At 40.4% G+C, this 27,557-nt stretch overlaps 1 protein-coding gene across 2 annotated transcripts; it reads left to right on the forward strand.

Annotated features, from left to right (window-relative positions):
* Positions 1-325: 325 nt before the first annotated feature.
* On the forward strand, positions 326-27,480 carry ccdc50a (coiled-coil domain containing 50a). 2 transcript variants are annotated; one of them, XM_042516515.2, is made up of 12 exons: positions 326-661; positions 4,955-5,017; positions 8,866-8,995; positions 12,044-12,134; positions 12,864-12,966; positions 17,712-18,581; positions 20,102-20,253; positions 22,011-22,055; positions 22,421-22,588; positions 22,723-22,802; positions 22,897-23,006; positions 25,280-27,480. In XM_042516515.2, the coding sequence occupies exons 1-12, from the start codon at positions 607-609 to the stop codon at positions 25,297-25,299; spliced, it is 1,887 nt and encodes a 628-aa protein (XP_042372449.2). In that variant the 5' UTR covers positions 326-606; the 3' UTR covers positions 25,300-27,480. The 2 variants fall into 2 exon arrangements, with proteins under 2 accessions (XP_042372449.2, XP_042372455.1); XM_042516521.2 differs by lacking the exon at positions 17,712-18,581 and having other exon boundaries at positions 330-661.
* The last annotated feature ends 77 nt before the right edge of the window (positions 27,481-27,557 follow it).

A 27,557-nucleotide genomic window follows, 5' to 3' on the forward strand; every position in this document is an offset into this window, starting at 1 on the left:
GTAAAAAATAAACAAATAAATGCTGTAAATACTAAATACACAATAAGTCTTGATTTTTTTGATTTGTCATTTAACCACTATAGTTTTTAAATAAACTAAAGTCATGTGTTTTTGTGTGATTTAGTCTGTTAATATTCAATTAAAAAAATCTTAAATCAGCCCATCAACAAATGATAAAACAATGAAGAAACACAAAACTTACAGTGTGTTTCGACAAATTATAGAACAAGAAAAGGGACGAGGACATCAGCACAGTCTGATCCTGAAAAATCGAAGTCTTTTATTTTGACATGGGTGAGCGGAAGTCGTGCGTTGAGCCGCGGTGGCGTGTTGTGCAGGTTGTATGGAGGTTCAGGGAGGGAGGGACGCTCGTAGAAAACCCTGACACGCCAGCTTCAGCAGTGTAGCTGCAAGGCAATTAACGTCCGGCAGCGACGCACCGGGAGAGGGTGGCCACCGAAACTAATCAGGAGCGCCGTCCAGCACCTGAACCATCAATCGGGTTTATGAGTAAAGGCGATCAATCAGCCTGCGGTTAACCTTCGGTGATACGCGGAAGTGTAATTCAACGTCAACGGTGTCTTTTGACTTATTATCGGTGACAACATGGCTGAATGTAACGTTAGCATCGACAAGAATAAACTACCTGGAGTGAAAGAGGGTAACGACCACGACACACTGCTGCTGTTAGCTGTTAGCATCACACGTAGCTAGTTAGGTGACGCTTGGCTAATGCTAACACAGGTGTTTCTGTTTGGCGTGATGGTTGTTAGCACAGCCTGCTAGTTGATGCTAGGTCGAAAGAGTTAATGCTGGAGTCAGGTAGCAAGCACTGATAAGACCTCTCAGTAACTGGGTACAGATTTTCTACCAGTCAGTGTCTGTTTCCAGTCAAGGCAGGGAGGTGAAACATGCATTTAGCTTGTTTGGACATTGTATCTCACTTCATATTTTCCTCTGTTTGATTGTTGGTGAAATGGTTTGTGGGCACAGCTAAGGGGACACACTGGTGGATTTACACAATCTGACACGACACCAGTGTGTGGAAATACAGAGTGGGAAACGTGTCATTTCATTTATTTTCATTTGTACAGGGAATGTCTCAGAGATTTTTAAACCTGGAGCTACATCACTGTACTTTCAGACGCAACACAAGTATTTCAACCTTTGAAACCTTAGCAGTTTAGTGTGATTTCTTTCAAAATCATGGGGGGAAAGGCAACAAGCAACCTGGTAAAAAGTGTTTCAAGAAATTTATCTAAAAAAAACCAAAAGCTAGGAGAAAATGTCCGGGGAAAAAAGAAAAAGCCAGGGAAAACTATATTTATAGCTTATCATAGTGGCATTTAAAATTAAGTTCCAGAGTAATTATAATTTCAAGCACTTTTTCCATGTCATTTCCTTTTAAATTTGTTTTTTAAAATTCATTTATTTTTCTGACTTAAAGTTAATTTTCTCATACTTTTTGCCAATTTCTTGCTCATTTTTGGGGTTTTGTTGCTTATAACCTTCTTCTTATGATTTTCCTAAAGAAATTAAGCCAATTTGCTCAAGGTTTTAAGGGTTAACTGTAACATTAGATGTGTTACAATAAAACTGCCTTAACTCAGCTACAAGCTGGTCCTCAGCATCACAAACAAAAATAAAAACACAAAATGAGACATAAAAACATAGGAAGTCTAGTGTAGATACTATATGAGCTTGATATATATGAAATATATGTATGTTGTAAGAAAATAAGCAGGAATTTAGCACAATAAATAATGATAATTATAATTATAAATAAATGTAATTTTATGGACATTTTTCTCTATTTTATTATTATCTTTCAATATTTTTTCGCTCACGCTCTCTCTTTTTAAAAACTAATTTTAAGGTCATTTCTTTTCCCTATTTTATTGTAACTTGTTAGTCACCGAATTGCTTTTTGCCTTTTTAGCCACATTTTCAAAAGAAAGAGACCAATTTGCTCAGATTTCAAAAGTCTAAGTGCATGTGAAAGGCATCTGAAGGCAGCATGAGAAAACTGATGTCTTTCCAGGTCTCAAAGGGTTAAACTGGGTGTGAAAGAAGGATCTCTGACCATAATTGTTTTTTGGAGGCAACACAGGAATAAGTGCATGCAAAACTGATTTAGTGATGCATTCCTGTCTCGTACTGTGACTTGGAAGTAGAGCGGAAAGTATAGGATTGGAGTTGTTTTGGAAAGTATAGTCAGGTGACTTGTAGCCGTAGTGCTGACACATGCAGGTGTTTGCCTGTAGTAAGGTATGTGGAGGACAAGATGCTTTGATGAAAGCAGCATGGAAAGGGACCTCTTCTTTTCAAATTTCTTATCTGACATATCCGATTACACTTTGCTTTTGGCTGTAAAGTCTCTAACTGCTTTGAAACATTATCCTGAAAGACTTTGTGAGCAGTAAGAAAGAACCAGCCCCCTTCCTCATGCCTTTTATACACACTCAAAACTTTACCTGCTGTTTCTGATGTAAAGTTGAGAAGCAGGTGGAGAGTGGGTTTTTCCACACCGAGGCAGGTTTTGGATGGGATGCTGCGCTGGAAGGGAGGACCTGTCCTGTTAGTGTGAAGCAGCTGCTCAGCAGGATGCTTGTTATTCTGGTCAGAGAGAAGGAACATGCATCCCCACCGCTTTGCTGGTCTGCAGGGGGAAAGACTGAGAAAGCTGTTGGACAATTTTCAATTTCATTCCTCATGTGTTATAAAAATAGTAAATATTGTGAGCTGTCTAGCTGTCCCGCTGTAGTGTACCTCACTGAGCGTGTAATTTGCATTTTCCCTCTGCACATAAAGCACAAAGACTCGACTCTTGTGGTCATTTGTGTATTGTGGCTGATTTTCTGTTTCCAGCACAAAGGGATCAAATGATGGTGCGAGAGCTTAAATCAGAGCAGCTGTTGTGAAAACTAGACTCAGTTAAATTTAGCATTTTGCCTAAATGTTAACTTCTACAGGCTTTTAAGGAACTTGCCCACAAACCCCAAATTGTTACAAACAACTAGTGTATAGAGCTTCAACAGCCAGAATCAATCTCAGTTTCTTGGCTAAGAAGATTAGGCATATGGTTGAAAAATGCTCTGTGTTAATCAAATCCCATACTGGTCGGAGGCAGTGAGTGGGGGGTTTTGTGGAGGTCTCGCCCTCCTCTTCACAGCATCTGCTGAAAACCCAACCATCCACACAGTTGCCGCCCAACATATTAAACCAGACAATCTGGACCACTCATCAGTGTTTTGTTTGAATCCCGGGCGTTTTTGTGCTTGTCAATAATGCACGCCAACACATAGTCACCGACTGTTGGTGGTTATTCATTTTTTATGTGGATGAGGTAATGTTTGAGAGCAGACGATGAGCTGTGGGCCTGGCAGTGTGAGGTTGTTGAGTGTGGCTGTTCTCTGTAAGGAAAGCTCAAAGGAGTAAATACAAGATTAGTGTCATAGAAAGGACTGATACGAAATGGCATAAATCATTGTCATCGTATATCAAGAGTAGGTAAAAGAAAGGAAATTAAATATTTGTGGAGTTGGGTCTTCACTGAACAGAACGGCAGCCAATAGTAAAGTGTTGCATGGCTGCTTGCAGGATGAAATTATGGCTTAATTTTGTCCTTATATTTGATGTGATAATGTTTACTCAGGTTTTGCAGCTGGAGAAAACTTTCTTACTGCAGTATTTTAAGATGTGCTTAACAGAGGGGAGTTAAATCCATGTTGACTGAACTGTAGAGTTACATGCTTTAAGGTACATACGCCCTATGCTTCCATAATTAGCTGAGGTTGTAAGAAAGGTCTTACATGTCCCCTTAGCTTCTCTTGTCTCCTACGTAGGAAAGTGTCAACAGTTGAAGACTGCTGGTGGATCTCGAGTATTCAAAGAAAGAGAGGCTGCCTCATTTCAGAACAGTTGATTGGGATATGTGGTGATGGTATCAGTTTTTAAGGAGAAATTCTCCCCTCCTACAACCGTAAGCACAGTTGTTTCCAGAATGAGTGTTCGCAGCATTTTGGCAGTATCTCTAATATTAAAACCATAAATGGAAAGTCGGCTGTAGATTTTAGATTTTCTAGTAAAGATGGCGTAAAATGGAAACTGAGCAGAAAAATGTCTCACAGGCTAAAAGACCTCATGCTGACTAATAAATTAGGTCGGAGCTTCGATAAGATAACTCATTCTTTGTGGCTGATTAATGTATTGTAACTACATCAGCATTTGGATTCATTACTTGATTTTGAAAACCTATAATTAGATATTTTTCTCTGTCTGTGTCTTACTGATAAACACAAATTATTTTTTGTTAGGGGGAAGTTTAATAAGTAGACCTCATTTCCACAACATCAGCCTTTGTTTGGCCTACTGCGGTCAAAGGGCGAATGATTGTTCCTCATTCATAGTTTCACTTTGTCTTTGCAGACAGAAAATAACCAAACCACACACCACTTGCCAGATGTCCACACTTTTTATCAGACTGAGAAAATGTTTGGTCCCGTTTCTTCTCTGTGAAAAATACAAACGTACAGTTTTTAAATGTCTTATTTCATATTCAACCTGTCATATATCCTTGGGGCATTAAGTGTGACACAGATTGTTTGATTTTGCCTCGATTACATTACATTACATTGTAAACTGACAACAAGAGCAACTGTACATAAAAGATACTCACAAATTAAACCTCACCTAAACTGAGATTTCCTGTTCTTGATTTTGGTTCAAATTTTAGGTGTTTTTTCTTTGTAAACGTGCAGGCAGATCAGCCAGATGTTGAACACCTACAGCTCTTATTGTCAGATAAAGATCTAACATCTCAACTGCCTCAAGTTTGACTTGTACTAGCTGCATAGCTTAGAGTCTGAAAAACCACAGGCACACAGTTGAAACTAATTTTAAACTTTGGTGTTCTTAGCATCACTTTTTTAATTTCTTTCTTTTTTTTCTTCAGTGTGCCGAGACTTTGCTGTGCTGGAGGACCACTGCCTGGCCTACAACCTCCAGGAGCAAGAAAGTAAGAAACTACAAATCAGCAAATGATTTTTCTTTTCCTCCCAGACCATATTGCAAATGTGAATTAGTCTGGAACCTCTGTTAATTCTCGATTTCCAAGAGGCGTTATCAAGGGGTTATTAACATGTTACGGAGCACTGGGACTGTTTCATTTAAGTGCCCTGTTGCAATGACAATAGCTGGGAAAACTGTTTCAGTGGAATGAAATCTGTCAGCCAGCAGCAGCAACCATGTCATTTTCAGCTGACAAAACAAACAACAATGTCACCCTACAGGGTAAAAACCATGGTAGTGTTCCCCAGTTGAAAAATAACTGCCTGCATGGACAGTAATGTTCACATATGATTTTGGGCAAGCTTGAATTACATTAATCAGTTCTATCTCATCAGGTCTGCTCAGTCTAGAGCACAGTGGTTCCAGCCAATCACAGTACATGAACGCCTGACTTGATACAACGGGAAATAAAAAAACACCCAAATAAAGGAAATATGTAAACAAACTGCAAGTTGGTTTATTATAAGTTGGTATATATAACTTTGGCCAAATCTGGTCAGAAGTTCGACAAAAATGGAGTGCCTGGTAGGTCACCTGGTAGACCCATTTACAAAGGCTTTGTCCTTGCCGCAGCGGCCGCGGGTTCAACTCCAACCTGTGAGCCTTTGCTGCATGTCATCCCCTCTCTCTCCCCCTTTCATGCTTAAGCTGTCTTATAATATAAAGGCAAAAAGCCAAAAAAGAAAGAAGTATAGCAAAAATCCTTGTAGTCAATAAAAGCTTTAAGTTGATTTTTCTTTTGTTAGAGAAAGTGTCACCTAGTTTGGTCAATACTGATGTGATAGCAGCTTGAACAGAAAGTTCCATATCAGCTGCCTGCCGTTGTCTCTGTTGCTCTCAAAAATACCTCAACCAGGCTCCTCTTTATCGCCATCATCTTAAATGTCTCATATTGGATGAATGGTTGTGATTTGCACAGCAGATGAGGGGGGAACTAGACACATCTGCCAGAGCAAATAAAACCAAAGCTCATAGATTCGATTGACTCCCGGGAGAGACGGGAAAACTCCTATTTAGCTCAAACAGGGGATGTCTGCCCTCCTGCTTTTCTACTTTGAACATTTCTGATCAGTGATTTGTGATCAACTTTAGTCAGAGAAAGCTTGGATGCTTTATCGAGATGAAAAAAACTGGTGTGTTCATACAGACACTGTAGGTCTTTTCCCTTTTCTGGACGGTCTGTTTAAACACTTAAGTCATCTATTGTTGTAGTGTTTTCTTCATCAGACCGTTATGTCACTGTGAACTGTTTTAGTCAAGCAGCCCAGCTGTATTCCTCCTGTAGGGCACTTCATGCTTACTTTGTGAAAGAACAAACTATGAAAGATGGTTTTTAGAGCGTGACAGAAGAAAATGAATGCAGTCCACGATGCTCCTTTTTTTCCCTTCTGGAAAGTTTGTCAAGTCTAACAAACTGCAGCGTCAGTGGCTGCAACCTGTTTAAGCCCACATAAAGCCTGCTTCAGCCACACAGTTAACTGTGTGAATGGTGCAGGATGCCACAGCAATACTGTATCAGGGCAGGGCTGTGGCAGACTACAGTGGACTGGTGCATGTGATTTGTTTGGATCAAACTGATGTGTGTGATGCAGCTAGAGCACAGAGAAGCTGGATCTGAAGCTAAAGGCACAGTCAGCTTAGCAAGGGGTTTTATAGGGAGCACACTGTGAGATGCTATTGTCTCTTACTGTGTGTGTGTGTGTGTGTGTGTGTGTGTGTGTGTGTGTGTGTGTGTGTGTGCACGCGTGCTTGTGTTTGTGTGTACATGTTGTGCAAGTGCTTGTGCCTGCATGCCTCATTAGATTAGCTGGTGCTTTTATGTGAGCTCATATGCGTGTAATTAGCCGGCATCTCTTTCACATGATATAAAAGGCACTTTAGAGACTTTAGAGAGGGTTTGTTCCCATGCTGCTGCTGATTTTTTTTCTCAGTAAGTTACATTAAGATAAACTGCTGAAATCTCATGATGATAATAACATTACAACTTGTTTCTCTCTCTTATCAAAAGCTTATTTTGCTTTTGGGTTTCTTGTTGAAATAGTCTCAGGAATTGCTTGCCTCTCACTGTAGGTCATCTCCTGCTGGAGACAGGACATTTTCTGACCGTGATATAACATGGCCTTCATTTAATCACACATAAATGAATATCTGAAGATAGTTAATAGCCACCACAACTCCTTATATTCTTCACCTACCAGGAACCATAAGAAAGAGGCTACTGCTTTTAGGTTGTGCAGGAAATTATTTAGATTTCTTTGTTCAGCATTTGATTTTAATGAATGGATGACTTGAGAGTAGACAGTAGAAACATGAATGCTTCTGCTTATCTGCACTAGACAATATTGGGTTTTTTTCAGTTTCCATAAATACGTCACCCTAAAAACTAAAATTACTCATCAAGTTCTGCAAGATAGAAGGCCAGATGTCAGCCAGCCTCACCCTAAGTACAGATTAGGCTCTGTTTTAGCTGCGATTAATTGAGCTCTGACTGCCTGTCGATGTGTTGTCATTAACCCTTTCAGAGCCTTTGTGATCCATGACCAAGGCCCATCTCCCTTTGCTCACTTTATTGCCACACTAACTGATCTGCTTTGAGCTGGAAAAATCTTTGTTTCACCGTTGACCCTGGAGGTCACTGAGACAAATGCTGGCTGACATGGCCTGACAGTTTTCTAAATATCCCTGAATGTCCCTTTTTTCCTGGATCACATCAACAGATGGCCATCCCAAAAGAGGCTTTTTAGCACAATCACTTTAAGATAATGTGCAGTTAAAGCTGGCTTTTACCTCCATTCAGAGTGCAGAGCATGAAGCATCCAAATGTCACATGGAAAACATTTCTTTATGGCTGTATCAGCATTTGCTGTGTTTGTCTCTGGAATTAGTTTTCTCTATTTCAGTGTGCAGCTCCTCACGGATATGTCTGTGGTTCAGATAGTCCAGCGTTCTCACCTCAAGTCCCCTTTCTTTAAATGATGCGAGACCTCTTCAGGGTTGAGTTTGTTGAATGAACTAACGTCACAATGTCTAGTCACTTTTTAGTTTTTGCTGCCTTGAAAGATGAATCAATTTTCCTGTAGAAAAATGTGTCAGCAGATAAATGATAGCCCTATCTTGAGTTGTGACACCAGTTTTTCCACTCAAATATCTTTTCGTGAGATGTCATAAACTCAAACAATTGATTGGCGTCATCCCCCCAAAAAATCAATGTCAACCCCCTTGACTTTTTATCAGGTCGCCGCAGCTGTGACTCACAGTTTCCTCTTTCAATCCCACCGCTCAGAAAGCAGAAACTTTATGGAGCCTCTCACGGGTAAATTGCCAAACGTAATTTGGTCCTTTTCACATGAAAGCTGGGAACAGATCGATAGGCAGGTGAAACAGAGCTGAGCTAGTGAGTGATGCTCTCCATGCTCACCAAGTGCTCGGTGTGCGTCAGCAAGCAGGATTTATCATCTGTTATGGCCCAAAGCGTGCCATCACACAACCTTGGAACGGCACCTCAGCTGCGAACATTCATTTCTCACTGACTAAGAGCGCTCTCTGTTTATTACCAGAGACTGAAGCGTCTGTGTCCACAATGTTTATCTTGTTCTCTTCTGACCATCACAACACTACCGCTCCTCAGAGAAGAAAACATCAAGAATGTGTGGATCTGTAAATAAACTCCCCAGTGCTCTGCTGTGTCGCTCATCTAATTCTTCGTCACTCCAAGCCGGCCAAGCCTGCTGAGCTACTCCTGGTTTGTGTGTACATGTGTTTTAAGAGCAGTGCTTATGTGTTTATGTCTAACAGTTGAGAGCCACTTGGCGTCCAACGTCAATAAGAGCCGTCTGGTGCAGAAGGACCTGCAGGTGGCAAAGAAGCTGCAGGAGGAGGAGGATCAGAGGGCCAAGGTCCAGAACCAGAACAAGCATGGTGAAATGTAGGTGTCACACACACACACACACACATTTATATGCAGACCAAGTATATCAACTCATGGCAACAGCTCTCTCCAGTGGCCTACCCCCAGCGGGAGAGTGCGCCATGCCACACTGATGAGGAACGCTAGAAGAGCTCAAGGTGTCCACCTGGCCTTCAAATTCACCAGATCCCAATCCGATCAAGCAGCTGTAGATCGTGCCAACACCCCAACTCACACACAGGACGCAAAGATTGCTACTCCCCGTCTGTTGGGGGTTTTAATATTGTATCTGATCAGTATATGTCTTTATCAAAGTACAATCTCAGTGGGAGAAATTGATGATAAAACCACAAACACTCATTTAATATGATAAATTACTTGACAGTTAGCGTTTACTTTATTTAAAAAGTATACATTTATTTAATCATTTAGGTGTAGCTATAACCATCCTTCTAAGAGCAGACTTTGTATCAGTTTAATTTCTGAGCTTAAATGGTGCTCAAAGTCTTCATTAGGTTGCCAGCTTACTTCTGCAATAGCTATGTACAGTTGCGTCGCTGACAGCATCTGTTTCAGATTAATTTAATCTTGTTTAAATACTCCCAAACCCTACCTAGACAGATTTATGCTTCTTCAATGAAGTGATCCATCGTCCCTGCCAAAGACAACTCTAAACTGATTTGTTGTTCAGTGTAGAGTCAACCCTTTTATTGTTGTAAATGAGTCAGTCATGTCTTGCATTCAGTACCAGCTTGCTTATGCTCTTTCATTCAGTTACTACCGGAGAACAAAGATGCGAAGGTTTGGCTTTGCTAGCCGGGTCAAAGATAAGCATTTCTCTGGTTACTGAAAAGACGGATTCATATATTTAGAGAACACATATAAGATGTATTTTACTGAACATTTCTAATCTCACTTTGTGACAAAGAGTTTGTGCTCACAAAAGATCACACAACATAAACGTGTCTAGCTTTAATGAAAAAGAAGTGTATCGAGCCTGACAACAGCTTGATGTGTTGTCTTCATAAACACAGAGGAGAAACACAAGCAGCCTCAGCAGATAGTTCACAGTTTTTGTGGTCTCTCTGTGGTATCTCCGTAGCCCTGATATATCATTATATTTTCTGTGGGGTTTGGGTCAGCTCCGGCTGCACGTCCAAAGCTCTGCAGACATGTAGTGGTTGGATTGCACCCCCAGGGAGAGACCAGATGCTCCACCATCAATGCAGGCCGGCCAATGCTGCCTGCCATGTTGCACACTGCCATCCACCCCACACTTTCAGTGCCACCTCATGTACACCCACTCTCAGACGTTCAAATAAATACACACACACACACAGAGAAATGCAGCATCACTTGTTTCTTAGTATGTACTGATAAAGACTTATTAAGGTGCTTCTGTCTGTTAACTTTTGTCAGCTTAAGTCCTCCTGAGCTGTTGGAAGCTCGGGTCAAATACAGGTGCAGCGCTGGCTAATTATGCTGTTACTCTTCTTTTTAAGTAAAGCATTACACTCATGAACATCTACACACACAAACCGAGAAATGATATTTGCCTAGCAGCCCTCCAGGCAGATGGTGTTATTTTCAAAATCACGACGTTTAAAGATGTGAGTGAGTCAAAGTGAGCTGTTATGATCAACATCGCAACGGGTTCCTGCCTGCAGCAAACACGCTACTTCTTAAAACATGTTAGATAACTTCCCCGCTGCTCTGTGTTTCTCTGGTGTTACATGATTAATTCAACTGTCGTGCACTTCTTAGATCACTGTGTGTTTTTTCATATATAATAACACAGAATTTATGTTTTCATGATTAATTGAGGTTTTGCACTTATTTAGTGTTTTCGTTTTCTTTGAAAGTCTCAGTTTGCTCTATTAATACTGTCCTGACTGTGAGGGCCAGAGTTAACTTTATACTCACAGCAAGTCAGGCTAACATGTACCCCATAGCCTTTGCCCACTAGATAAAAAACCCACTAACATTTCCAACCCACTTCTGACCTGACTGAGCGTGTGATGAAAGAACGTGTTGAACCCTGGCTAAAAATTTGCATATACGTGCTAATTTTGGTGGGAAATGAGGATATGTAATGTTAAGTACCTAGTGGTGTGAGATAATAGTATTGAGGATTAGGGGAACTAAACTAAAGCATCAGCAAGACATGCTCGAAAAGGGAGACACTGAAGAACTAAATAAATTTGTATGAGAAAGATAAAGGAATAAAGTTGTGTATTTAAAGCATTTATACATTACATGATATGTTTATGCAGGTGTATAAGTAGTATCTGAACCCTGGCTCATGTACGGTTCATACGGTCCCTTAAAAATCTTAAAAGGCATTCGATTCATTAATCTATAAATAAGACCTCAGTTGGTATTAAAAAGTCTTAAATTAGGCTTTCAAAAGTCTTAAAATGCTCAGGTATGCTAAGTAGGATATTATGAACCATTTTTTTCTGACATTTCATTATAAATTCCAAATAATTCGTAATATCTGTTTTTTAAATAATTAACTTAATTCTATGTCAAGCATATCAGGATAGAAGAACCGACAACACACATATACATTTACAACATCCAATCAATCGAAAAATGACCACGCTTTTTTCAAGGAATGGATACTTTAACGGTGACATTATTTCATGTTATTTTCATTTTTTATTCTTGAAAGATTTAAATCACCAAACATTTTAACTTGAATATAAAAATATCCTGTTTTATATTGAATTAAACACGTGGGCAAAATTGTCCCTTACTAAGAATTTCTGTTGGTTCAGGCTTATTTTTCTCCAGTTTTGGTTATTTTAAAATTGGTTTTAATTCTGAATGTCATAAAAAAAATCTTTAAAAGTCTTAAAAAACTTTCCTGAAGCTTTAGGAACCCTGAAATGGTAACAACATCTTGGCAACAATATTTTCCCAATCCATATAATTTACAAACATTACTAATTAAACATTTTTAGTTCTTAACTGTCATGATCCTGAAGCTAGTACCATTTGTCTATATGTTTTAATGTTCTCCAAATCCCTCCCCATGTACTCATGAACCTTTGGGAACCTCAGAGAGCGTCAAGACATTGAGATCGCCCAGGAGATTCAGGATCAACTGGTCCGACAGGCAGAGCAACAACGACAGCAGGAAGAGAAGGATGCGGTAAGAAACACGCACCCATACTGACATTTCTGCCCAGTCAAGCACAATGTAAGGTACATGCAACCTTCACTGACTCCAGGTATCGCTGCTCGGTACTGGGTGGGTCATTTCATTTGAATCATCACTTTCTTTGTGCCTCTTCATTGTTGTTATGGAATGACGTCTATAGTTACCTGACCTGTATTTTTTTTATTATCTTTATGGCCTACATAAGAGCAGATATTTAAGTATGTTTGTATGAGACAGTTTTAGGTTGTTGTAAATGTTTTTGCATTGTTGATAAATGAGACTGTTTCAGAGGTAGGTGTGTGTGTGTGTGTGTGTGTGTGTGTGTGTGTGTGTGTGTGTGTGTGTGTGTGTGTGTGTGTGTGTCCAATGAGATTAGACAAAGAGCTTCAGTTCACTTTTTTTCCCCTTTTATTAAAATTTTAGTAAATCTGCCAAAATATCTCTGATGTCACTGATTATTTCTTGCTTTAAATTGAGGAAGTGATGGGTCTCTCTTCTCCCTGGTTCTGTGAAATAACACAAATTGGCCCCAGTATGGCACAAACATCAGAGAATGATGCATCTCACCACTGTAATCTGATATGTTTGAAGGAAAACTCGCTCAAAGAGAAACCTCAAAACAAAGTGACATATTTGTTACAGATTGGCCAAAACAGACCCTTTTTTTTCTTCAATATTCCGGTGGGATGATGTGTTTACTGTGGCCTCGTTTGTTTGTAGGCCATAGCTCGTAAGCTGCAGGAGAAGGAGATGAAAGAGGAAAAGAGGAGACAGAAGCAGCTGGAAGCAAACTTTGAGGAGGAGTACTTTGAGGATCACGGAGGTAGGGAGAGCACAAGTGGCTCATGTTCATGTGTGGCTGTGTGTGCGAATCTCCTGTCTGTGAAAACATGAGAAGATGCAGCTCCTCTTTCCGTGGACTGGGATTTTCTTTCCGCTGAGGATGTGTGAGGGTGTGCTTTTGATGCTGCAGTGTTGGAGAGTGTGGCTGACTGGAGGCAATGGTTTTGGAATGCATTTATAAGCACATAATTAACCTTTAAGGAAGGCTTACATGTTCCTACAGAGAAATAATTCGTCATTTTGCTCCCATTCAAGAGAAAACACAGCTGTGAAATGGGTTTAACAGTGCTCCACTTTAAAGATACAGCTAGAATGTGCTCTGGTAGCAGATTTTACCTCAGATATTAAACGAATATCCAGTAAATGGGTAATTGAGAAAAGCCTTTAGATCTGCCATCTGAATTCACATACCCACAAATCTGTGTTTGTAGTGCTTCTATAACATATCTGTCCCAGTGACACATATTGGAATCTGTCTCAAGTCTCTTTACGCACACGTCACTCGATTGCGTGATTCATCCTACTGGAGGTCTGTTCATATTCTGCAGAAAGAGAAACAGCATCTCATTTATAATCTTCCTCTCTTCTCTGGCCTCTTTGTAAATAGTGTTACTCTGTCTTGTTTAACCTGTGCAGGCAATTCACCTCGAGATTGGGCTTGATCCTGCGTCATCTCCATGTCGAGGATTGTAGGTTCAATGAGGGTTTTTTTTCCAGAAAAGTGCTACCAGTTTGTCAGCATGAGAATTTTTGCTGCAGAAATATAGCAGCAGTCTGACAGTGTTGCTGGGTCTGAATGCAGTTATAGTTCTTAAACCAAAGGTGTGACTCTGCATGAAGGAGGAAAGCATATTTCACACAGTTATAATGTCCCCCTCTGACTCATAAAAGCTCAGCTTTTTCTCTGCAGCTTTGTCAGCCTGCTGACTTTAATCTGTCAGATACAGTTTTCCTGCCTCATCCCTTGTGCATGTTTGAATGTAATGGAAGTTTTGGAACACACAACTGCATTCATATCTTTCCTAGATGGGTAATGAATGGGGAAAAAACTTTATTTATACTACAAAAACTAATCAGTTGTACTTTCTCCGCCTTGTTTTCTTCTGTTGCCAGGTAAAAAAAAAAAAAAGAAGTAATGATCAAAAGTACTTTAATCAGATTTCAGCTATCGGACTGCATTCTATTGTATCACCTCTCTCTAAATTCAAAGGTAACTGCGGATCCGTGAACGCAGCATGAGTCTTTTTTGTCCCCTTATCAGCAGTTGGTCACTCGCTGGGTGGATAATTGTGTTGATCCATCCACAGCTGATCACGTAGATGGATCAGAGAAGCAGTTTGTAAATGACCGTACACTTTAAAACCCAACAGAATGAACGGTTAAGTGCCTGATGTTCTGTCTCTGCCCCAAAAACGCTTTAAATATCCCACTGTATATATATATATATATATATATATATATATATATATATATATATATATATATATATATATATATATATTCTATTAGGGCTCCTAATAACCAGCGGATGATTCCACAAATAAATGAATGTGTGGGAAACCCTGGTTATTATTTTCTGCTTTCAAAGGGAGTTTAAAGTTTTTCCACTCCTTAGGCTTTCAGGATATGTGTATTAGTTAAACATGGGATGCAAAACAGGACAAAAGGAGGGGCAGTGTTGTCAACAGAGAGTTACAGCTACAGAGGCGCAGTTTAGACGGTACAGTGTCTGTGTGTACTCTTTGTTGACAAACATGACTGCGTTAATGTCCTCAGCTGTCAGGCTGCCTGTCCTGTTGTGTCTGTATAGATCACCAGCTGTGCTTCCTAAAGATGTCACACACAGCAGGTGGTTGGGATGACGCCTCAGTATGTCCTTGCTGACTGTGCAACTCTGCCCTGCTCTATTTATACTAGAATATTTTTTCTGTGCACTTTGCCAAGATCACTATGTTTGTAGTATTGCCTTGCAAGTTGCATAATCATTCACCTATAATGTCCCTGCTCAGTGTGTGTGTGAATACATCTCTGGCAGTGCAAATGTACTCAGAGTAGAACAAAGATTGAGCTCCTTTGTTTACCCTGTATCTAACACTTGCGGCCCAGACGTCACAGTGAGTAACCAGATACATTCATGCTGGTTACAGGATTGTCACTGTTCAGAGAGTGTTAAGCTTTGAGACTCAGTCTCTTTTTCTTTTCTTTTTTTTTTTTTTTTTAAAAATCCTCCTCTCATACATTCACACAACTGTGAAATCGTGTTGCTTTTTTTCTGGCCATGTGATTGGCTGCTCCTCTCAGGAAATGAGGGGCTGCTAGCTGTGTTTGACTTAATCCAGTGGATTACAGTTGCACAAAAAACAGCGTGGGGGCAGACTCTGTCTCTGCTTGACAAATACATGACCAAGAGAAAATTGTGAGGAAGTGAGAAAGCGTATCTAAAAGTGAAAGCACAAAATGGCAAACACTTAATGATAGGGTTGGTAACATTTATGAAAATAGCTTTGTGTCATATTTATTTACTCCTCATCCCACTGCCTCTTATTGCATTTGCTAGAATCAGACCACGGCACGTTCAGCAACTACCAGTCATAGCAAAGGAGTCAAAGCGGCTTCCAATAATGTCAATAACTGCACGTCAACTGTGGTCAAACTGTCAAACTAGGCAGCACTGATCAAATCTGAATCAGGATTCTGTTACTGCATTGCCTAATTCTTGTCTTAAATGTTTTCGGAAACATTTTTTAGTGTACTTTTAAGATGTAAAATAGGAAAGTTGGTCCAACTGGTGGGCGGTGCTTAGTACTCCCATTTAACTGTATTCAACATGGCAGCCAGGTCAAACATTTTCTCATTTTACAGCTAAACAGTACACAAAAATATGTTTCTGATTTTGTTTTCTGAAAATTTTTGGTGTGAAATGTGCAATGTAGTAACAAAGTCTTGATTTATATTTGATCAGCACTGCCTAGTGTTACAGTTTGACTGTAGTTCACGAGTCATGACTGACATGATAGTCCGCTGCGTTAGAGACTCGAGGGTTCGGATGAGTTGTTTCCGTTCACGTGCACTTTGACCATTAGAAATGCTACAAGGCAATGGAGTAGGCAGAAGAGCATTTTTTTTTCAGAAATTGCTCATTTTCTCATTTAGTACTGTGTGAATATAGTGACAGTTTCAACAAATGTGAAAAAGGGTTGTTTTTTTTTTTTTATAAAAGTTACCAACTGTAGCTTTAAGCTAGCCCAGTCCTTCTGCGGAGGTAGCAGCCAGGCTGTCTTTGTACCTGCCTCCTTTTTCAAAAGTTTGAACATCAACAAATTAGATAAGACGTCAAGCAGCCAGTTAGATAACTTGAATTCCATTGAGCTGACTGAGTATTGGCCTCTGCTGTGTGCTTCCTCACTGTGCTGTTCAGCTCGTTTGTTTCAATTCAAACCTTTGTCAGTCACAAGACAAGTCCGTGCACAATGGGAGGTTTTTAAGTGATGAACAATTTGTTCAGGTTTACCCCTTTAAAATCAGTTATGCTCTTGTTATAAAACGGCATTTGCTTTGTTACCATGATGTGTGCCACACATTCATTTTCAACTGTATCCAAATATGATACAGTATTAAGGAGTGTTACTGCAGTAGGAATGAGTATCATTAAGATTTTAATGGTACTACAACTCTCACCAATACTGTTTATCGATCTGGTACTTTAATGGTACACTGATTGGTTCTTTTTAGGATTTTTTGTTTTTATGTATGTAAGTATAATATATCATCAGATCATTCAGCAATACCATAGTTTTGAGCAAATCACTTTTATAGACTCTAACATACCTGAGGTGGGCGGGGTAATGGGATATGAACTACGAGCTAGGCAGTTGTACACCATGCATTTCTCCGCCTGTATGTGATGCACTTTTACGCCCTTTTGTTGTTGCACTTGTGGCAATGAGCAGTGTTTGCATCAACTCTTGAGAAGTATAACCAGATTTCGGTGTTTGTCTCACTGAGAGCGGGGCTCCTGTGTGTGTTAGACAAAGTAGCAGAGCTGACCCCGCCCTGCCCCTCGCACACACAGCAGGCTGCAGCCTTCGACACAGAGGGCTCTCCTCTGGATTACAGAGGGAAAATGCATCATAGACGAATGTTTTAATCTTGTTGCAAATTAGAAACAAATTGGGTGAGATGAAAACTGTTAAAGGTAACATTTATGTAACCTAAACACATTAGAAAAATATTTTCTTCATTTCTCCAACACAGATCAGTCGTCAAGTCTTAAATAATTCGGCACCGGTGCCCATTTCATACCAGGTTTTGGTCCCCATCCCCATTAAACACACGTTTGTTCAATATGTCAGATCAAAACTCTGAAGTGTTTGGGGCTTTTTACCATTCTTCAGGACTACTCTCTTATTAATATTTTTATATTAAACACTTGTTGCCACTGTTTAAATAAGGCCAGGGTAGTGGCCATATCTCTGGAGATTTTGGGTGCAGCTAATTCCAACACTCCTACACTTACATCTGTAGCATTTACTTTTTCTTTTGACCATCACTGTCCTCACAGGTGCTGTGTCTAACTCAGTGCTTACTAACCATCCTAGCTTGTATTATTCCAATCCTGTCTGTGTTGTTTTTCTTCCACGTTTCCATGTTCTCATCAACCATCATCATCATTCTCCCCACGCTGCCCTCCTCCCACCCTCGCTGCTTCTTCTCTGCCCTGTTCAGCCGCAAGAAGACCCCTTGACTTGGACAAACGTTCTCGTCACAAGTCAAATTCCCCGGGTCGACATGATGCGTATGCTCCAGTGAGCTCCCATCGAGATTACTCCCCAGATTACAGCTCCACAGAGCCCAAAAGGAGCAGGTACCCAAAACAGGACCCAGCAGCGCCCCACAGCCGCTCCAGATACCCTGAGCACTACCTAGTGGCAGAAGGAGGGCGAAGCAGGCACGCAGATCCGTACCCAGAGCACCTGCTGCCCTCTAGAGCCAAGCATGGGGACAAGTACCCACATCATGAGCCCACAGAGACTGGAAGAGCCAGGGACCACAGGTGGGAGGACACAGAGAGAGTGGTGAGGAGGAAGGAGAGACCAGCCAGGCCACCTCCTCAACAGAGCCAAATAGAGAGAGACAAGGCCTTGGACAGAAGATTGGACAGGCAACATGAGCGAGACAGGGGTAGAGACGTGGAATGGGAGAGGTATATGGGAAAAGAGCAGAAGAGAGACAGAGAGCAGGATCTCAGGGGGGCGAGAGCAGGAGGAAGGGACAGGGAAAGATCCAGAGAGAGAGGACTGAGTGGGGACCGACAGAGAGAGAGAGACAGACAGAGACAGAAAGACAAAGACAGACAACGAGTGAGAACCAGAAGCAGAGAGAGAGAACTTGAAGAGGAGCTGGGACACAGCAGGGACTGGCCGAGGGAGGGCAGAGCTTCTTGGGAGGAGGAGGGGGATGATGGTGAGAGGGAGAGGAGGGCCGGGGGCCGGCAGCGTGTCCACTCCGGCCCAGAGGAAGTGTTTGACGAGCTGGAAGAGCAGGGCTGGGGTCCTGGCAGGGAACGCAGTCATTCTCAGCCCAGAGAAGATCCAGGTACCGCCCTGAGCCCCCCTCTGGGCTCTGCGGGGGTGTTTGAGTGGTGTGCTGCTGTTGCTTTTTTGCTTTGGCAATCTCAGGTGGTGGGTTGATTTGGCATTACAGTCACTAATCACAACACTAATTTCTTCTCTTCTCATGAGGACGATGACAATTCCACATTAATTTCTGATGAGTTAAGTGATTCAGATTTTGATGGTTTGAAATTACTGGAATTGTTGCTGTTGTGCTGTGGGGTTTGCTCGTTCTTGTATTTTCTGCTGGGTTTTTGTATTGAGCAAGAAAAGATTACTCTGCTGAGACTGAAATGTGTGCTGTGTGAGTAGAATAGCTTCATGGATTTTGATGAGCTAAAATTTGGCATTCACAAAGGGTTTCAGGGCTGGCGAGCTGGTTTTGTTATCCCAGAGCTGTTCAAGGCATTTAACAACATACAGCGATAAACACCAGAGAAGCACTGAAGCCCTTATAGATGCCTTATAGCTTTAATCCAACTATGGATGTATCTATATTAGTGCAGAAATAATAACTTGATTGGTCAGAAAATTATTTTGATCATTCTAATCACTTTGTCATTGATGAAGAAAAATTGCTAGTGATGTCCCGATCGTAGTGGAAAGATCGGTATCGGGCCTGATCAAACCATTTTTTAAAAGGTCAGGATCAGTTATTTTAAGCATGCGCCTCTCCAGGTGTGGTAAGCGGAGAACACAATTTGTGGCAGATATTCAGATTTTATTGAAACACTGTAACTAGAAACTGATTTTTTTTCATGTTCAACTTAAGCTGCTAAACCACCTTAAGTGGAACTGATTTTTTTGTTGATTTTTTGTGAACTAGTTTTACCATAATGCTGTAATAAGCACAATTGTTACCAATTTTTATTTGTTGTAACTAGGAATGTTAAAGTTCAGCTATGACACTACTCTTAAGCCGAATTGTGATTATATTACTATTTTTTAGTGTTCTGTACTTTTATTATAATGCTACGCTAAGTGGATCTCATAGCAATTTCTAAAGACTCATTTTAGTTTTAGTTTATTATTTTGTTTAAAATCCAATGCTGCACTAAGTAGAATTATGATGAGAGCCATACAAAAGTATTTTTAGTTTGTTTACTTTGTTATTTTGTAAAAATAAAATAAAAATCCTTACGGAGCTGTTTGAATGCAGACATTTTTTCTTGTATTGCATTGCAGAACTATTAAACTGTCAAGCATGTACAGTGGATTGATTTTAATAACTTTAAAGTTTGAATTGTGCAGCTATATTATTCAGGTAAATACAAGTATGGAATCAGGACTGTTTGCAGTACTCAGTATCAAATGACTCGTGATCAGGGACAAGAATACTTGATCGGGACATCCCAAAAAATTACCCTCCAAAAATCACGCAAAACAATAGATCCTGATCACGATTTTCAGGTGTCTTGAACACTTTGCAGATTATCCGCTAATGAAAACAATCCTTAATTGCAGACATTATTTATTTGTAATATATTGTGCCAACATCCGCAGGGCGTATTGTACACCGAGGGAGTGGCACGGTGGTAGCAGAAACTGAGTTCGGAGTGACTGAGGCCACTAAGGGGTTGACAAAGCTTGACATCCGTGAGCAGGAGCTGAAGGACATGGAGGTGGCCAGGAAACTGCAAGAGGAGGAAATCAAGGTGAGATCCAATTAATCTAAAAAGCAAAGACACTCAAGATACTCATTTTCTAACTATTTTTTCTGCACTAAGCTGCTATAATCCGCTGTTCGCTGTTTGTGCATGTAAACCAATACCAACCTCAAACTCTTTAACTTGGTTTTACTGAAGGCTACAAAGAGCAACACTCAGCTTCTGGATAACGCTTGAATGGGAAGTCAGGTCAGATGTAAAAGGTTAGATATTGAGCTGTTAATAAATCTGATATCAGAGTCTGATAGAAGGCTAGTAATAAGTCTGATATCAAAATAATAGACTCAGTGCAAATCTTACAATATCAGTTCTTTATACTTTTGGACTTGGTCTGGTGGAGGTTATTCAGCTTTTATGGAATAAGTTTCTTGGGCATGAACACATGAGAAAAATTCCAAAAAGGAAAAACATAAGGTTTTGGTTTCATATCACTCAAATGATTTGCAAAGTCTACTTCTCATTTGGCGTGCTTAAAGGTATACGATGCAGGGTTGTCAGTTATGTGTGTAAACACGCTCTCCAGCTAAAGTGAAAGTAAAAGCCAACCCCACATTCACTCTTGATTGCCATTTTGCCTTGCTGTATTTGCATTTTTCCAGCACTGTTTCTCTACATACTATATGTAGTACTGTACTATACTCTGGCACCTGGTTGCTACCTTTTTAAAAAGCCAGAGTCTCACCTGAGCGCTGTGGGGGTACACACTCATAAACGTCCAGAGCACAGAAAATAGGAAGGAGACTATACAAGGGTCAGAGTCTGCAGATAAACACACCTCTACAAATTTTTAGTGGATCATAAATGATGTTTGAGAGGAATAACTTCTGTGTGAGTATGTACATTGGCTCTTAGTATATCTTTAAATAAACATTGCATCTACACTGATGCAGCAGCTTCAATATCTGGAGCAAATACTGGATGAACGAAGCTCTGGAATTTTCTTTTTTTATTTTACCATTTAAAAAAAAAAACCTTTCAAGATTATAAATATCTCTTTTAAGAGTGTCCTGGCCAAAATGGGCAGCATTAAAAGTTTACAAACTGACAACATTAAGCAAATAATACAAAATCAAAATATACAACTCCAACACAAACGATATAAAACACAACAAGAACACAAAATAAGTAACCAAAAGGAGGGACTACAAAGTTGTTCATATATGCTTTAAGTGAAACATAAAAACAAGAAAAAATTGAAAGACCAGCTAAGATAATCCCTGACATTGGCATGTAGAAAATTACATACAAAAGTCCTTTGGCCAAGAGGAACCAATGAGTGCAGCTGTAAGTCCTTCTGCAGAAGATTTCACATACAGTATATGGAGCTGCATATGTAAAGGCTCTTCTGCCAGACTCCTTACGTACCTCAGGTACAGACAGTAAGAACAAGTAGTGTGAATGGAGACCATAGCCATTTTCAGTTTTTTGCTTAATAAAGACATAAATATGCAGGAACTAGGCCAAGAACAGTTTTGTAATTAGAGAATGCAATGAAAAAGTCTATGCAGTTGTAAAGAGCCACCCAACCCGAGCACACAGGATACAGTGATGAGTAAGGGGCTTGCAATTAGTATAATGAAGTGATATAGTGATATATTCTGACAGTCTGTGCTGTAAATGACTAGAAGCCTGAAAAAAACATACTGAAAAGCCTCAATCTCAGTCGTTTCCTATGTTATATAACATTGGAACAATGTGCTCCACTCTGGGGAAAATGCGACTTTTTGATTGTTCTGTGGTTTCAGGCCAGCAAGATGCATGTGCGCGCAGCCCAAGTGGCGCAGGATGAGGTGAGTGGGCATGAAGTCTGGAAACTTTTGTTTTGCTTATTATATTCTTTCTTTTCCTGCCACTTAAATTGGCTTTATTGTCATATAACCCTGAGTAAATAAAGCCATGTCTAAACCATGACTAGCGCAGGAATGCATAAGAAGAAATAATCTCTTGTACAAGTGACATTATATTTATAAAATGCCCTTTTAAATATGGCAACATGTTCCTTTTGTTTTGTTTTTTTCTTTAGAATACAAATCTCATGTACAGTACAAATAAGTAGTGCCATGAAACTAAATTGACGTTTCACATTGAATCCAGTGTGGAGGTTTTTCTGTGGTTCTGTTTAACAGCTGATGTGTCTGATGTCTCGTTCTGGCAGGAAATCGCCCGACAGATAATGGAACAAGAGAAGAAGGAGTACAGGAGGAATCGAGAGCGGGAGCATGAAAGAGAGCGGGAGAAAGAGAAGGAGCGAGAGAGGGACAGGGAGAGGTTGGCCATGGAGAGGATGGCAATGGAAAGAAGGCGGCAAGAGGGAGACTACAGGGTAATTTTCCCTAACCAGACTCCATTTAAAAATATTTGCTTTGGGCTAGAATATTTTTGCAGTCTCTGACTTTATTTTATATAAAAATGTATTTCCACTGTGGCACTAAAACCATAATTTTTGTTGCTTTCCAGCCAAATTCGGAGGAAGTAGTTCGGCCGCGAACACGAGATGAGTATGAATACCAGAGGCAGAAGAACCACAAGCCCACCAGGTACAAGACCCATTACTTAATATGACCAAGTATTTCCAGTCAGTCAAGAAGCAGGAATTTAGTTTTCTGTCTCTGTTGTTTTTCTGTGTCTCAGGCCTCCTCAGCCTCATGCACCAAACTATGAGAATGTGAACGCTGGCTATGGCTATATGGACCACCCTGCTCCCCCTCGCGCTCCCACCAGACCTGAGGCTGCTTACAAAGGTATGATGCCCATGCAAAAGAGTGGATGTATTTACTTAATATAGCATGAAGTACTATCAAACGACATAAGGATGGACCTTGTAGCCTGAATTGCAATGCATCCATTTTCATCAGTTACCACAAATCTAGCGCTTACAAAGCAGGAAATCCACGTGCACATTTGCAGCAGTGTCAGTTTTTAGTCCTAAAACCTGGAAATGTATTAGCATTTCAGCAAATCTGGGTCCCTCGTCTCAAAGTCAATGGATTTTTTGAATGAGTTTATGAAAAGAAGTCTAAAATAAGGTCTGTGGTTAACACAAGCTTAAGAGACTTTAATGTTTTTGTTCAACGATATAAAATTTCAACTGCAGAACGTAATAACACCCCATCGCCACGAACACGGCTCTACAGCCTCGTAGTGGTGGCGACACAACCATAGTGCAGTTTGTTGATAGCTTAACAATAGCGGTTTACTTCTGGCTATTGCATTTAGGCTTCAAAAATCCTTAAAGTGGTGTTCATTTCTGAAGATTGTCATGCTGAACAAAATGTGTAAGTATCGTAAACATTTGTTCACCACAGAGCTTAATTGCAGTGATCTAAAATCCAATGGAAAAATCCCTTTAGGCTTTTCGACAAGGGAACCAGGGCGGAGCTAACTTCCGCATTGGCCTCTGTTTAGCCAACGTTTGCAGCGGTGTGGAATTTACCTCGCAGTCAGACTGGCAGAAATGCCTTACCAGACAGACCGACTTCAGCCCCGTGAATGACATGTCTGGCACACCCTCTCTCTACAAGGCTACGAGCGCCCTCTGCTGTTGCAGCTTCTCCCAGTAGCATATACAGACAGGTTTCAGTGATGTCAACTTGAAGGCATGCAACATGGCTGTGGGCCAAAACGTAGTTCTTTGTTCAGAAAGCCACCTAAAGAAAGGCTAAGGACCAGTAATGAAAGAAGTTCTCAGATCTTCTACTTAAAAAGTAGGAATACAGCAGTATAGAAATACTTAATTACAAGCGAAAGTCCCACATTTGCAATCTTACATACACTACATGGACAAAAGTATTGGGCCACAGCTCTTTAACCATTTAATCCAGTTTCCTTCAGTACCGTTGCCACAGGTGTATAAAAACAAGCACCTAGCCATGCAGTCTGCCTCTACAAACATTTGTGAAAAAACAGGTTGTTCTTAAGAGCTCACTGAATTTGCCATTGTCACAAGTCAGTTTGTGAAATTTCTTCCCCCGTAGATATAATCAACTGTAAATGGTTTTATTGCAAAGTGGAAGCGTTTAGGAACCACAGCAACTCAACATTTGCTGTTTCTAACACTCAGTGTCGAGTAGATGTTTTGCGAGGCCAGTGGCATACAGGAGGTTATGGCTTTATGGGGCTTTCTTTCCGTTTTCTTAGTGAGTTGGCAGTTGAGAGATGACAGGAAATGAGGACAAAGGGAGAGATGGGAAATAAACAGGAGATGTTATTGCAGATCTGCGCCTTAACCTTTAGGCCACCAGGGTGCCATGAGGAGTGACATATGTCACTGAAGCAGAAGCAGAGCTTGTTTTACATTAGTAGAAGAGTTATGTGAAGAAACCAAACAGCAGAAATATCTTCAAAGGACGGTATTCACAAACACTCTGAAAATAAAATGAACTGTGTCACATTATGAAACTGTGAAAGCACTTTTTGTCTGATCACACTGCTGCGCTTCAGCATTTTTTTTTCAGTAGCCAGAGATCTTAGAGTTGTGATCACTCATTTTTGGTGTTTTATCGTCACAGCGTTGGGAGGCGGGAGCTCATCTTTGATGAGGTTGACCACAAACATGATCCCTGCACCATCTAATCTTTGGCATTAAATTAAATCATTGTCATTCAGCAATTGTATAATATTTATCCTTCTTCTTTGTGTTTCCCCTATTTTCTCCTCTATTTAAGAAACTCTTAGTCCTCCTCCTTACTCCTGTTTTGTTTGTTTTTTTTCCCTCTGGATCTCTTTTAAGGGCTAAGACGCTTTGTGAATAACTTTTGTTTTCGCTACGATGTAGTTTTAATTTTAAGGGAAATTCTGAAAACATCATGATTATAAGAGTTTTCATAGAATTCTGCCATGAGGAGCAACACTTTGTACCAGGAAGCTTTATGAATACGGCCCAGATTTAAAAAATGAAATAAACTGATGTCTGAAAAGTGCAATTCCAAAAACACTACTACTAGCATCCAACTTAGATTGTAGTGTGATGTATCAAGCTGCTGATGGATCTCTGTGTCTCTTCCATCTTTTCCAGGTGCCTATTACAAACGGTGACTCAGGCTCTCCACCATGTCCAGACATGCTGTCAGTCCTCCTCCGTCTTCTTTTTTTAATTTATCTTTTTGTTTTAAACCATTTGCACTCTGTTGACCAAAAGCATTGGGACAATCTAATGAGTTGGCAATGGGATTTTTTTTAATACCCTCCAAAGTTCGCCCTGAGTTAAGGAAGTGGGTCGGTGGGTGCTAGACCACTCTTCTTTTCCTTTTTTTTTTTAATTTGAAAATGTATTATTATTTCTTTTAACTGACTGGACATCAAGACAAGCCAATATCACAGACTTGTGACATTAACCCCCCCCCGAAATCGGGGAACCGGCCCCTCATCCTCTGTGGTCATCATGTGCTGATCGTCCCGTCTGTGGACCATGCCATCACAAGGGCTCAAGGCCTCCGCTGGATATAACCGTGCAATCTCAAAATTCCTCATGACTCTTTCATGGGACGTGCCTGGCTGCTACAGTGTCTTAGATTCCAACATGGCAGCTGCTTTGTACACCCGTGCTGCAGTTCTGTTCTCCGTCATGTCGTGCAACGAGGCTCAACGGGCCCTGTCCATGTGCCACACAGCGTACCACCCCGGAGGGATACGCTTCTGTTGCTGTATTCAAACAACACAAAAAATAAGCCTTTATCAAGATGCTGGTAGTTTTGGCTTTGACCTGTTTTACCACCTTGTTCCAGTGCAGAGGAGGTGGAGCTTTGTGATGATCCATGGACATTTATTCGGCTGTCTTCTGCTTGTGCCGGGGCACTTTTTTAACCCCATCACCCTTAAAACTGTGGATGGATGATGTTCTTGTGTATGACTCACTGTTTCTATGTGCATGCTTACTGAAAGTACAACTGTGTACTTGCATTTCAGCTCAGTATCAAACTATCTGGCTCCCTCTTTATTGTCAAAAAGGGCTAAAGCCTCAAAAAGCCAATAATCTTCTCTTTGTGAATGAACAAAATATCTTAGCTCATATACCACTGTTTCATATCGGCTGGTCATTTACAAACCAAAACTGGCCCATAGAAGAACCAGTACCAAAATGAAATGCATGTGCATTGCTTGTGGGTGTCAAACCTGAAATAATGCTTGTGCTTATGGCACGGACGTGCGATTGAATATTTGCTCCTGTTTTATTTAAATGTAAATATCTCTTCTTTTTTTTTTTTTTTTAACACTTGTGCAACCAAATCATGTTCCCCAATGTGGAAAACACCCAATTCTCCCCTCAGTCCCTATATCTTTGTCTCCCACGTCTTGTTTGTTTAGAAAGGGAACTTTATATTTTATTTTTCTACAATATTATGTTGGTCTTTCCTCAGATTGTTCCCTAAATTTCCATCCCCCTGCCGTCACTTCCAGTCCTCCTCTCTTTGTGTCCAGCTCAAAGGCAGACAACACTTCCTGCCTGCAGAAAAAACATTCCCACAATAGAAACCATCTGGATGGAGGGAGATCAGACACAGCATCAGCTGAAATACAAATTATTGCTCAAAGGGATCTGTTTTAGCATTTTCTTAATACTCCGGGATCCATTATTTTCTGTTCATATTGAATAATAAGGATGAGGAAAATGTAGAGTACGTCAAAGCTTTTGAGTTTACTCTTTGTTTGTTTTTTTTTTATGTATCCAAGTTGTAATAAATGTTGAAATTATAGAACGCCTTCCAAAATGACTCCCTCCCTCTTCAGAGGACGTATGAGATGTTTGTATTGCCAAAAACAAACATGCAGGGGGTATTGAAATATGTAATGTGCTAATTGTTGACAGAATGAGATTTGTGCCATATGTTTGTCATTGTTTTCAGGGACTTAAAATTGGGGGAAGCTTAAAGTAGTTGTGGTTGTAGCAGAGCTACCACACCCACTGAGGTGGGACTCCTTATTTATTCTTTTGGTGAGAGCACCACCGTGTGGACAATTGAAGAAAAAAATGGATCAGGATGCGTCTTTGTGTATTTGTAGATGTTGTGTACCAGACATGACTCTGGAATCAAGTGCTGTCTACATCAAACATCGAGTGCTACGTTTCTTGTTAAATTTTCTTTAATCCAGGGCTTGTATGCAATCTACCAATCAACACTTGCTGTAACAGAACTTTTTGTTAAGTAAAATGAATTAAGTTGCTTTTATCTATAGCATCTCAAAATGTAATAAACTGTATCAGCATTTCAAACTGTTCATGAATATGACTCATTCATTAAGTCACAGAAACTGCTCAGTGAGTTGAGTTCAACCTGTTAATCAAAGGTCTCAAA

The sequence above is a fragment of the Plectropomus leopardus genome, chromosome 5, assembly GCF_026936395.1.
Source record: "Plectropomus leopardus strain MGB_pleo_1.0 chromosome 5, ASM2693639v1, whole genome shotgun sequence".
In the NCBI taxonomy this organism is placed as follows: domain Eukaryota; kingdom Metazoa; phylum Chordata; class Actinopteri; order Perciformes; family Serranidae; genus Plectropomus; species Plectropomus leopardus.